The 13,009-nt window shown below is 42.0% G+C and overlaps 1 protein-coding gene across 1 annotated transcript in view; it reads left to right on the top strand.

The window, feature by feature from the left end:
* SIPA1L1 (signal induced proliferation associated 1 like 1) overlaps positions 1 to 13,009 on the top strand; it is a 377,254-nt gene that overhangs the window by 315,732 nt on the left and 48,513 nt on the right. Inside the window, exons 15-17 of the mRNA XM_082844854.1 lie at positions 3,192 to 3,341; positions 8,193 to 8,317; positions 11,151 to 11,269. Of these exons, the coding sequence (XP_082700980.1) occupies positions 3,192 to 3,341; positions 8,193 to 8,317; positions 11,151 to 11,269 (394 nt within the window). The remainder of the gene's footprint in view (positions 1 to 3,191; positions 3,342 to 8,192; positions 8,318 to 11,150; positions 11,270 to 13,009) is intronic.

Below are 13,009 nucleotides of genomic sequence, written 5' to 3'. Positions count from 1 at the left end.
GCTGAGAGTTCCTTATCCATAAATGGATGTCACAGTCTCAAGAGATCAATTTAATAAGAGTCTATCAATGTTAGTTCTGTGAGTTGAGTCATGGGAAGGGTATGGTGGGGGGCAGGGGTTATTCTATCAGAAATCTGGGGGGGGTTTTTGGCGCTTCTCTTCTCTCTTTTATCCTGACGTGAGGAGGCTTCTGGAAAAAAGAACTGATATTGATCTTGGACCATCTCTTCCTAATCCATCCCATTCAACTCTTTGTTTTCATTGCAGTGAAATGTGCTGCATATAAATGGAAAGCTGACTTGAGTGCAGTCCTGCAGACTATGGGAGTATTGTCTGTCGAGCTAATGATCATGACTTTTTCAATTGCTGCATTCTTTGTACAGTCCAAAAGCCCTGGTGTTTTATTTCTGCAGAGGGAAGTCATAGCCGTAGAGAACATTTAAGATCGGTTACTTTAAAAACATTTAGTTATTTCTCAGCTAATTCGATAAAAATGGAGGGAAGAGAATCTACTGAAATTAAGGCTAAAAGATTTTTAGACATTTCCTTTCTGACAGTGACCATAGCATTCTTGAAGAAGATTATTTCTTATATTCCACAGAATCGAAAGATCTCACGGCGAGTGAAAGATGTATTCATCTTAGTCCTATAAGCCTATTTGGGCATTAACATCCAGATGCCCGGGCTCATTAAGGCTGAGAGAACGTAGAAGGATCTGAGTTTATCTCAAAAGAGAAGAAAAGACTTGTGATTCATTAAGGTAGAGTAGGGGGGAGGTCAGAGATTCAAGAGGTTAGCATGCTGGCTTCCCATGTGAGCCAGTGCGGGGGTTATTCTTTTTCAAAGTGGCAAGACAGCAACGAGCCCAACTTGCAGAAGTGATCAGCCGCAGCCTCTGGCAGAAGTAGGCAGCCAGTGCCAGGCAGGTGGGTACCGCCCACTCCCTGACCTAGATCTGTGCTCAAATAATATTTGTGAGGTGGGATCAAATTCAGAGTATTTGGAAAGAATAGTAAGTCATCAGAATAAGGGCTAATTCTGAATTTTTTTTTTTGCCTACCATACATACATCTAGAGTCATAAAAACATTTGGGTGGCATTTCCATCAGTTGCTGTATGTGTGTTCTGTGTGTGTGGACAGCCTGAAAACAAAGCCACTATTGAGTTATATAAATTCAGAAAAGGCATTGGAATGAAGGCTGGCCTTCTGGAAATGCTATTTTTTTCACTTTGGGATTACTCCAGCAACCAAATAGAATTTTCTGATACATTTGCCAAATAAAAGAGCTGAGGCTGAGAACTAGCATGAGATATTTTAGCTTAATGTACGTTTTGGAGAGCAGGGTAAGAAAAGCAAGCTCTAAATATAAATACAAAAGTTACATCTTGACTTTGGCTATGGAATCATGTTGTCACTTCTTCGTAGATGCAGAAATATTTTAACGTTCACCGTGAATATAATTCGCTGGCTGTTACTTGTTTACCCCAAAGAGAGCTAAAAAGTCATCAGGCCCCCAGACGTGGCATTGGCCCCAACCCCGTTCACATTTCTGCTGCCGTCTCCTTTCTCTCCATCTTTCTGTAACACCTCCTCCTCTTCACAGTAAGAAAATCAAAGCAGCTGCAAAATGAACTGTTTTTTGAAGTTTCTCCGTATTAGGTGCATCTAAAAGCCAAACTCTTAAAGCAGAAAGGAGCGGTTCATGCCATTCCTTGATCCTTACCTCGTTTTCTTTGTAACCTACTCCTCCCATTCTTCCCCCACTCCAGTCCCCTTCCAAGTACTTCAGAATAAGCAGTGAGAAGTTTGGGAGATGTTTTAATAGAAAAGAAGGGATAACAGAATCACAGCTGATAACAGGTTTGTCGCTGAGGAAAGAACCGGGGCTCCCAAGTCAGATCTGCCACGTGGGCATAGACGGATTTGCGGGGGCGGGGGGGGGGGTCATATTTTTCGGTGCCTGGCCTTATTCTTTTTCTGATAGAAAAGCTTCTCGGCGTGATTTTATTATGCCTTCTGTCAGTTTCTGTACCTGAAGCCCCATCCTGCCCTGCTTCAGAAGGTACGCAGGTTCGCTGTAAAAGCTGCCATGTTTCAGTGAATCAGGTTCAGTCCCAAGGCTTCAAAACTTTGGCTTCAGTGTAAGACTTCATGTGCAAAATCGTCTGACCCTGCAGACCCCTCGCAAACTGTCTTATTAAGCACAGAAAACCCAGCCTTCTGTAGGGGGCAGAGGACAGTGGACTCAGAATCAAGAAGCCTGGCTTATTGAAAAAGTGACCTTGATTCCCCTCCCTCAGCTATAAAATGGAAATGACCTGCCCTGCTACAAGAGCCAGTGATCTGTACCAGCATTCGCTTCGGAAATAAAATATCAGTTATCGAGATTTAGCTGATGTCTCGTCACAGTCTGCAGGCTCACTTGTTAATATCCCAGCAGCTGCCCCAATGCCTATTTGAGTGGAGAAGGTAGAGGCCAGAAAATCACGTCTCTCCGAACTCCAAAGCTCTGGTTTCTGTGTCGAGCCAGTCCACAGGGTGAGGGATCCCTAATTTTAGAAAGAGGTGTATTGTGGGCTACGTGGAGCACATCTCTGCTGTGTTATTATATAAACTCAGTCATTTCAGTGAAATTCAACAACTGCAGTTCTAGGCACGTTTCCATGGAAGTTTTTATATGGTGATGCTACTATCAACCAAATGTATACACACTAAATAGCAATCTCTGAATATTCGTTCCAGACTTTGAGTAATAAAATTGGAAAACAAAGAAGCATACAAAGAATGTACTGGTCTCACTGTGGTCATATACTCTGAGAGAGCCAGTGGGGAAATCGGAATTAATTGCTATGTTAATGTCACTGGGGCTCATTTATACTTCGCCCTGCCATACGACGAAATTGCATAAGCAATTCAGCCCTTGAATTCTGGCAGCTTTTGGAAACATACATGTTTTCCTTTTTTCCCCTATTATTTTTTCACGCCCCCACCCCCTTCAAGGCAGTTTTCCAGCTGTCCCCTTAGGGAGTAGTCTTATGGGGAAATTTCTTTTGTGGGCTTCCAGCTGGCTTTATTTTTATTATCTCCACGAAGTGGCTGCGTTTGTCCCATTTATATGTTATCCATCATGCATTGCCTTGGGATTTTCCCTTTGAATTGTTGACTTCACGTTTTTGGTTTGCACACACAGGCTGTCTCCTGGTTCAGACATCTATGTGGCGGTCTCATCCATGGCTTTAGCAAGATCCCAGCCATGTCGCAACTCCCCGAGCAATCTGTCTTCATCCAGCGAGACTGGCTCTGGCGGGGGCACTTACAAGCAAAAGTCCATGCCCGAAGGGTAGGTGTGCCGGAGTTGGCATCGCTGTCTCTCATATGTAATTGAGGCGCGTGAAAGAGCTTCCGTTCAGCCAGACTGGATCAGTTCACAAAAGGGCAAAAGGGCAAATATGGTTAATACTCCAGATTAAAAAATGTTTTCATGCCTGGTTCAAACCACTTCTTAGGAAGTTTATCATTCTTTAGTCTCTGAGGACTCAATGGCAAAGAAATCAAATTACATCAGTTCCTGCGTTCTATGTATTGTCTAGTTTCATAGTACAGATTTTGCCACTTCTTAAAATTTCCTGCAAAGGGAACTCAGTAGTGTACTGCTTGCCCTGGGTGGAGTTTGTATTGATGTTAAAGTAGGGGAAATGTTTATCATATCCAAAGCTAAAAGTGATTTTTCTCACGCTTTAGAAATCTGTTTGCTTCTGACCAGACTCACAAAGTAAAAAGCTAAGTGTACATGATTAAAGAGGCTCCTAAAAGGTAAAAAAATTGGAATGTCTGAAGCTGGGAAGTAATTAGCGGCAAAACATCACATGACACACATAAGCTGGCTTTGCTCATCACCAGCTTCCTGCTGGGATACCTCTGGCGAACTTGATAAAGAACTTGAAACCACTGGAAAATCAGAAATGGGGTATTTAAAAAAAGGATGTTTCTATGCCAAGTTTTCCCCGAATTACCTTTAACAAATGCACATGATCTGTGTACTTTCTTGAGATTTTACCAGATTACAAAATAATTATGCTTATGAGAATATTTCATAATGGATATTTTTTATCCTATAGTATTGTGTTGGTTTTTATAGCTAAGTATAATTTTATTCATGTTTTTGCTAAATGTTTATGTTAGCAGAAAGTAAATAACAAAAACCACTATAAAATGTACGGCCCTCCCCACCCTACCACCAAGGATTCCCTTGGTAGCGTATCTAAAATGCACATTTCTTATTTTAATTACTTCAGTGACAATTAGTAAAAAAAAAATTCTAGCTCTTATTTATGAGCCCCTGCAAGAAGTTTTATGAATTAAGTATTATTATTAGCCCACACCACAAGCCCAACTGATTATTTCTTTTTTTTTTGAAACATCTTTATTGGAGTATAATTGCTTTACAATGGTGTGTTAGTTTCTGCTTTATAACAAAGTGAATCAGTTATACATATATATATGTCCCCATATCTCTTCCCTCTTGCTATTTCTTGTTTTAATTAGTAGATTTTAAATGGCCTGGTTTGACTTCAAAAGTAAGAATTCACTGCAACTTCAGTGTTAATACAGCAATAAAATATAAATGAGCTAACAACCACAACAAAATCATTGTTTGCTTCTTCTGTCCATTTTGGTATACACTCTCAAGGCATGCCAAAATGTAATTTGAAACATTAATTTTTGGTGAATATTAATGTTAGAAACATGGTTCCCAGTGTTCGTGCTACATACACTATTTTTTTTTTAATGCAGTGGTAATTATTTGACTTGATATTTAATACTAAACCTGCCATAGGTGGTATTGAGGGTTTTCGCCATTGCTTTTGAGGTTACCTGGGAATTATTTGCTATACGGTATAACATCAGTTTTACCTGGGGTGAAACTTTACAAGAAGATACTGATACAGTGTTTTCCTTTAGATCCCAAGCAATTGTTGTCTGTATCAGTGATGCAAGAGACATTGGTGTTCACTGATTCACATGCCTTACTCATGGGCCAGGTTTGATCCTAAAGTTCACACTTACCAAGGGAACAATCGTTACATCTACTCCTTAACTTAGCCCAGTAAAAATCAATAGGTACAGGGTGACAGTGAAGCAGGAGTTTGTGGAGTCTGCTGCAAACTCATTAATGTTAAACTTGGAAAAGCTCCAAAGTGTGAGGTAATAACAACAGGTCCGGACACACTGATCGTCCATAAATGTAATCCGCCCCTTTGTTGCCCTCCCTGTGCTTCAGCGGGCTCAGTGCCTTGCTTGTACATGGTGTATGCTGCCTGCTCCCTGGTGTAAGGATGTTGAGACCATGCAAATCAGTTGAGAGGCACAGTTTCACAGGCTGCTCTACTTGAGTGAAGGCGGAAGAGGCACCTGCCCCAGTTTAGCATGGGAATGAGAGAGAGTTAAAAAGCAACACTGATGAAAAGACATAGGGTCTGTTCTACCATCCTTGAGATGTGTTTTGGGGCCACATACTCTGAGGAATGTTGACGAGGCAGGGCACGTGCAGAGGGAAGGATGGACCGGGCAGATGCGGAGTTGGAGGTCGTGATGTAAGAATCGTAACCGTGGATGTGCAGCCCACAGGTGGGCATTGTGGAGGCAAGGAGGCCGCGATGGCTTTCTCCTAGCACTCTTAGCCGAGGGATTAAACTTGTCTCTGAGGGCAACTGAGCTCATTAAGTGAAAGTTATAGAGAAGGAGTTTCTAGCCCATTATGAGGAAGGTATTTCGAAGCTGTCAGCCTGCCCTGGAGAGCAATGGACTGTCTCACGAGGTAGAAGTTCTTGGTCAGTGAACGCGTTTCATGTATCAGCCAAATGATTACTTAAAACCTCCTTCAAGTCTGAACCGTGACTCTTAAAGTATTAAGTGCTCCTCCAAGCAAAGGGACAATGAATCTCTTCAGAAAGAGGCACAGTGTCAAATTAGAACAGGTTTTGTCTGAGCTCCTCAAGGATGGGACCTTCATAGCCCTGATGCCCTGGCACGTAGTAAACTAGGAGTGTGTGTGAGAACTGAAATTAAAAATTCATCGGATGAAAATGTTTTTCAAGGCAAAGTTGAAAGGCAGCCTTACTTTATCATTTCTTTAAAAACAGACAGCCAAAAAAGCATTTGACTTTAAATTCAGAAGTTTAAAAAGTTGTCTTTGGTTTCCACTGCTACCAAAAAGTAAAAGCAAGATTCCGATCCACTTCTTACTTTGATCTCTGTGGCTTTTTTTTTTTTTTTTTTTTTTTTTTTTTGCGGTACACACGCCTCTCACTGTTGTGGCCTCTCCCGTTGTAGAGCACAGGCTCCGGACGCGCAGGCTCAGCGGCCATGGCTCACGGGCCCAGCCGCTCCGCAGCATGTGGGATCCTCCCGGACCAGGGCACGAACCCGTGTCCCCTGCATCTCAACCACTGCACCACCAGGGAAGCCTTCTGTGGCTTTTTGAAAAGTCTTAATTTAGTTAGTGCATATAACTAAATAACTAAATAGGATATTTAATAGATTTAATAAATCTATTAAATTATTAAATTTAATTAATATATTTAATAAATAGATATTTAACTAAATAGGATAACTAAATAGAATAGGATCATAGGACCAGTTTGAGGATATTCATTCTCCTAACCTAAACAAGGACCCCACCTAGGGAGGAAGTGGCAGAGATCATAATTAGTGAATCCTTTGTTTTCAATGAGCCCTTTCACTGAAGTTTTCATAAATCAAGGTTTTTGTTTGTTTTTAATAATGGAGGTAGCTTTGTTTAGTGAGGCGTAGGAGTCAAGTTTGTAAATGACAGTCATTTGTGCAAAAAGTAATGAGGGAGATGTTGTAGTAGGAGTTTTACTAAAATATTTTATAGTTTCCCTGCTTTCCAAATGCTTTTATATAGATGTTTCTCCCTGGATCCATATAAGAGTTGCCGCGATTCTGGGTGTAGAAGCTGAACTTGGCTCCCAGCCTTCCTCCTCCTAATCTCCTGCTCTTTCCAATGCACCGCTTGGTGGTTCTGCCCACACATTTATCAATTTGTAGCAAAGAAGACACCTGTCACATGCATCAGTTAATTCAGGCCCTTTTGTGTTTTATTGTGTAGATTACTCATACATTCATTAGTAACCACACTCAGATTTGTAAATTTCCACATGAATCTTTGAATTTTATACTCTGGCCCTTTTTCCTGGGCTCAGTCAGTATTTGCTTTGCTGATGTTACTAATCAAGGCATATGCTTCAATTAAGCCTATGTTATATTATTAGTCTACACAGGGAAAATTAAAATGGGCTCATTAAATAGCTAAACATTCTTTCCAGGAATAGACATTTGCCTTTCTATATGCCAGTTTACCTGTTTCCAAATTGCCTTCCTAAAGGCAATTTAAAATTTATACATTTTGGGGCTTCCCTGGTGGCGCAGTGGTTGAGAGTCCGCCTGCCGAGGCAGGGGACACGGGTTCGTGCCCTGGTCCGGGAAGATCCCACATGCTGCGGAGCGGCTGGGCCCATGAGCCAGGGCCGCTGAGCCTGCACGTCCGGAGCCTGTGCTCCGCAGCGGGAGAGGCCATAGCAGTGAGAGGCCCGCGTACCGCCAGAAAAACAAAACAAACAAAAAAATTTATATTTTGGAAGTGGTCCCTACGTAATGTAAATGATAGCGATCTTTGTTTTTCAGAGCTTAGAGTAAGTGCTCAGAAAATACTTGTTCCAAGAATGAGTGCCTTAGTGATTTAGCAGATAACCGAGTTAAGAGAAACCCCTGGAATGTGCCAATTGGACGACACAAACGGAACACTAGGATGGTGACATTTTTCTTTTGGGTGCGAATGACAGTCTGAGCTTAGCTACTCAAGGGCCAGAAGATTTTTGGTTTCTTACTGCATATCTCTTAGGTTGGCTCGGTCCTAATGGCCCCTGCCCTTGTTCACAGTTTACATACTTAGCATACATACCTTTCTGAACAGAGGGGTGTATACTGACCATAACATCCACAGTTCCAGCATCCATGTACACATGCATGAGGATGAGGACGCAAGTACAGAAATGTAAGCAAAACTAGTAGTACCTGTCGTTAGAGTTTAGTTCATTACTCCCAGGACTACCTTCCCTTATGGGTAAGGTCCCTGATGTTATCTTTGCCTTTGGGGAAATCACCACAGGTTTGGAATAAGCCGCAGATCCCCAGCCTCCATCGACAGGCAGAACACCCAGTCAGACATTGGTGGCAGCGGGAAATCCACACCCAGCTGGCAAAGAAGTGAGGATAGCATTGCCGACCAGATGGGTAAGTAACCAGTTCCTACAAAAAGCAAGTTGCTTTTATACTAAGGTGACATTGGTTACCTTTGGATGATGTCATCAAGGCATTCTGTTCTATAATACAGCCCTGGGTCATAAATGGGAATGAGCATTAAGTCTCAGTTAGCTTATGTATAAGTGAAAGCAGCAATTAAGACCTGAGAGAAAAGTCAAGGAATTCTGAGTAACCCCGACTTTAAAGACAGAAAGGATATAGGAATTATTTTCAGCACCAAGGTTAAAATGCCAGAGTACCAGACCACATGTGTCCTAAGTATCTCCCTCCCCCCTTGTTTGTTTGTTTATTTGTTTGTTTTTGCCCAGTATAAGTGCCCTGGGAGATTAGTTGGTATTCTTAGTGTTGAGTTAAAAAAATTTTTTTAAACTATGTGCAGAGAAGGAAAGAAATATAATTGTTCTTTAGTCACTTCTGTAGCTTGGTGAGAATGTCTTTCCTCCCTTTATATGCTTTTTCCCCTGGCTCTGCTATTAAGCTGTCAGCTAAGGAAATGTCTTAGGATAAAACAGCTGGAAGGGAGAGATTTGCATGAGTGAGCCTTCCTTTGGGTTTCTGGCACATTGCCCTTCCCTCTCTCTCTAAGCAGGTCTACAAGATACCAAAACACTAGTTGATACAATAAAATTTTGCCATGAGAAAGATTAACTTTCAACACAGTAGCACCAGGGATTAAGTATCAACACAATTGGTACATCAGGGACTTGAATCTGGACTGTTAGGGTTTTTTCCCTTTATCTTATCTCTAGTAGCTTTCCCATCAGAGTACCATAAAAAGAAGTAAATTTCAGGGCTGAAAAGAGATCTGCGTGTAAGGCAAAGACCGCATCATTTTATCTTCTCTGCAAATGCATCGTTTTGTTCTGTTTTAACTACTGTGCCCATGTTCCATGCCTGGGAAGGGCATCCTCAGTGCAGAGGTTGGAGCCAGGTTGGGGCTCCCAGCTGCTCAATGGGGGGTCAACAGAAAAAACAACCCAAGAACATGGAAGGGAGTGGAGATGCATTCAGCTAAGACAGGAGTTGAGGAAGAGAAACGAAATTCTTAGGTTCTGAAGATAGGCTTTGTTCCATCACTTCAGTGAGATGTGCCTCGTTACTGAAGCCGTCTGTCATTCCCTACTCTCATCCCAACTCCCACCCCGCCACCGAAAACCTGAGCATATTCTGATCCACTGTTCTGCTCTTGACAGAATGTTTCAAATCCCGTGTGTTTTGATACTGTTGAGAGGGTAACGCCATGTGAACAGGATCCCTTCTTCCATATGACGTTGGCAGCTTTTTCGGGCTCCTAGTTGCAGCCTTTGAACAAAGCTGCCCTCGAGCCCTTGTGCACTGTTCAGGGTCCCTCTTCCCACTCATGTGAAGTCATGCGGGGAATGAAGCAGTATCTTGGGACTTGAAAGGGTCATTACAAGGTTTGTCCTAGACCCGTCTTCATTCTTTCACATAAGCCCTTCTCTAGTCTTTTTTTCCTTGCATCCACTTTATAGTTTAGTGGCATCCACGTTGCACAGATGAATCTGAAATGAATATCGGTGAACCTTTTTAACACATTCATTCATCCTTTTGGTGAGGTATACCTTTTTTTAAAAAATAAGATACCCCTAGAGCCTGCCAGAGAAGCCTTTTTTTTTTTTTTAACGAAGGCCTTTCTCCATCCAGAATCTAAGCCTTCAAAGAAAACGTTCAAATAAATTTTTATAACTTTTGATATTCCAGCATTCCAGAAGGATAACCCAGCCCTTTCTGCCTGGCACTTCAGAAGGAATCTGGGGTTTTGCTGGTATAAGCCACGCTAGAAAGGAATGAAGACAAGTAATTGTTATGTTCTCATTCCTCAATACACTGTATTGAGTGTATAAAGGGCTGACCTTCCTACACTCAATTTGTAAGAACACAATTTTCTAATGACCTTCAGGTCACTGGTTGAAAATGTCAAGCAGATTCTTACTTGTTAGCCAGACCCCACCTGTCTCTGTCCATCAGTGTGTGATAAACTGATGCCCAGGGGAGATGTGGAGCTTAGCTTGCTTAATTGGCTCACTTATCTCAGTGCAGTTTGTTTTTCTGCCTCTCCGCTTTTGGATACGGTTGAGAGTCAAAGAGTACACTGCCCAGTCCTGTACGTGTTAGGAATGGTGTTGCAGAAATGCAGAATTGTTGCCGTGAGCTCTTAGGTGTGTTAAAGAGGCTAAATTACCTTTCACCTTTTGAACCCCATCCTGAATGCCAGTGGAGTCCAAAAGGAAGCAATTGTTTTAAGTAAACTAGTTGCTGTGTGTCTTTTCTGTTGTGCTTAGCTTACAGTTATAGAGGACCTCAGGATTTCAATTCTTTTGTCCTCGAGCAGCATGAATATACAGGTAAAATATTTCCAAAGTGTCATGGTAAGTAACACGTGATTGCATCCATGCCTGTCTAGGTAATGTAGACCAAGCGAGGTTAGCCACACTTTGCAATGAATGAATTTCATAAATTTAATCCATGTATTTGAGACTTTCCCCCCAAACCAAAAGCTGATTCCTAACTTTGCCGCATTGTTCATGGCCTCTGGTTTGGTGGTACTTGGCTATGCTAATGTGTATGACGTGACACACTGTCACCAGCTGCAAGCTTTATCCATCAGCCACTTAGTTTTTGACATGCTGTCTATTGTGTAAACTTTCAACAAGCTTCTTGCTGAAATTCCGAGTTTGCTGGCCAGTGAACTGAGAGGTGCAATGGCAAGCCGTCTTCGTTTGTCAACCTGTGCCAGTATCTGTTTAGTGCCTGCACCAGAATGTCCTGTTCTGTATTCCAGAGCCAACGTGCCACCTCCCAGCAGTATCAAAGGTACTGCCAGCTTTCCGAGAGAGCCCCGGTGGGAGATTAATGCGTCAGGATCCAGTGGTTCATTTGTCTCCAAACAAACAAGGGCACGTAAGTTCACTGTAAAATAATAAAAATGATAGATCCCTAGCCATGTACCTTTCTTGCAAGGTGAAAACGGTACCGGTCTGCTCTCTCTTTCTTCCCCAGTGGCAGAGAGGAAGTCGTCTAGTAGAAGGTGGACATTGGCTGCCACAGCCCTGGAATTTCTACTGCCAATGGCCTTAAGCTTGCTTTGAGATAAATTGAAATTCCTCATTGGTATGCACCTGCAGATTTGGATAGAAGGCCGTGTGATCCAATCACAAACAGTCCTAATGTCTGGAATAGAATGTGCTAGATATAGATTTTATTTGCTTACACAGTTGCCAGCATGAGGTGTGTATGGCTGGAGCACCAGTCAAGGAGACAGACAGCTTCCTGACAAGCCCCCCTACTGCTTCTCTTATCTTCCAGGGCTACATACATTTTTGTCCCATTACCATAGTTATAAACAGTTCCTTATCACTTACAGGTGGAATTGGGAAGAAGAGGCTATCGTTTCCTCCCTCTTTAAATTCAGTTGACTTCCTTGGTCTGTCTCTTCACTGGAACGTGTACTTATATTTATGTCATTCTATAGGATGAGGAGATACTGTATTTCATATTCACTAATTTATAAGATACTCAGAACTTTAATGAGAGGGCTCAGTTTTGCTTCAGTGAAATGAATATTGAAGCTTAAAGAGAGCACAACACGTTCATGAGCGTGCTAGGCTGTGGGAGAGAGAGTTACTGATGAAATGTGACGCGTCACAGTTCCACTTGTAAGTGCTAGATTACCCTAGGCCACCTGTCAATTTCCCCTCCTTAACAATTTTTATATGGAATACATGGTCAAATAATACTTTGGGAAGATTGGGTTAGATAAAATACATTGTTAAAGTTAATTTCACCTGTTTCTTCTTTTTAACTTTTGTCTAGAACACTTCAAATTCCAGATGTGGTTCGAGTTTTATCTCCATATACATCTGTCCTGTACGTTACACACTCAGCATATCCGAATGCAGACCAGTCACGTTAAAAATGCCCAGTAGCCACGCGTGGCTGGGACTAGCAAATTCTACAGCCCAGGTCCAGCGCTAAAGAGGAAATAGGAAAAATAAATGATGGCCTTATAATGCAGAAGTTGTTATTGAGAAAAACTAGAGTAGCACCAGTAAAATAACTGGGATTGATCCTTTTTCAAGGGGAGGAGATCTTTCACTTTGAAGTGAGACAGGATGGTCCTCCTGTGGCCCTCTCCCCACAGCTGGTAAAGACACACACACAAGTCTTTTCTCTCCTTGTCTCTCCATCTCCACCAAGTATCTGAACTTCTGACCGCCCTCTCACTTAAATATTATTTTACCCAGGTATCTTTTGAAATTGTATTTCTTTGGTTAGCCATAAAATGTTCTTTCTAAGCAACTGAGCCACTGTGCAACAGGGGTTCTGCCCACATTTTTTAAATTGAGAGATGACTCATATACCACATATTCACATATCATAACGTTCCCACATTTAAAGTGTACCGTTTAGTGGTGTTTAGTACAGTCACAGAGTTTTGCAACCAGCACCACGATCTAACTACAGAACATTTTCATCACCCCAGGAAGAAACCTGTATCCTTAGGGAGTCACCCCACCTCTCCCATCCCCTCCAAGCCCTCGACAACTGCGAATCTACTTTCTGTCTCTATAGATGTGCCTATTTGACATTTCATCATATATGAATGGAATCGTACAACATGTGGCCTTTTGTGTCTGACTT

The sequence above is a fragment of the Leucopleurus acutus genome, assembly GCF_964270905.1.
Source record: "Leucopleurus acutus genome assembly, chromosome: 1".
Classification (NCBI taxonomy): domain Eukaryota; kingdom Metazoa; phylum Chordata; class Mammalia; order Artiodactyla; family Delphinidae; genus Leucopleurus; species Leucopleurus acutus.
Note: the sequence above shows the minus strand (reverse complement) of the source record. Positions and strands in the feature narration are given on the sequence as shown.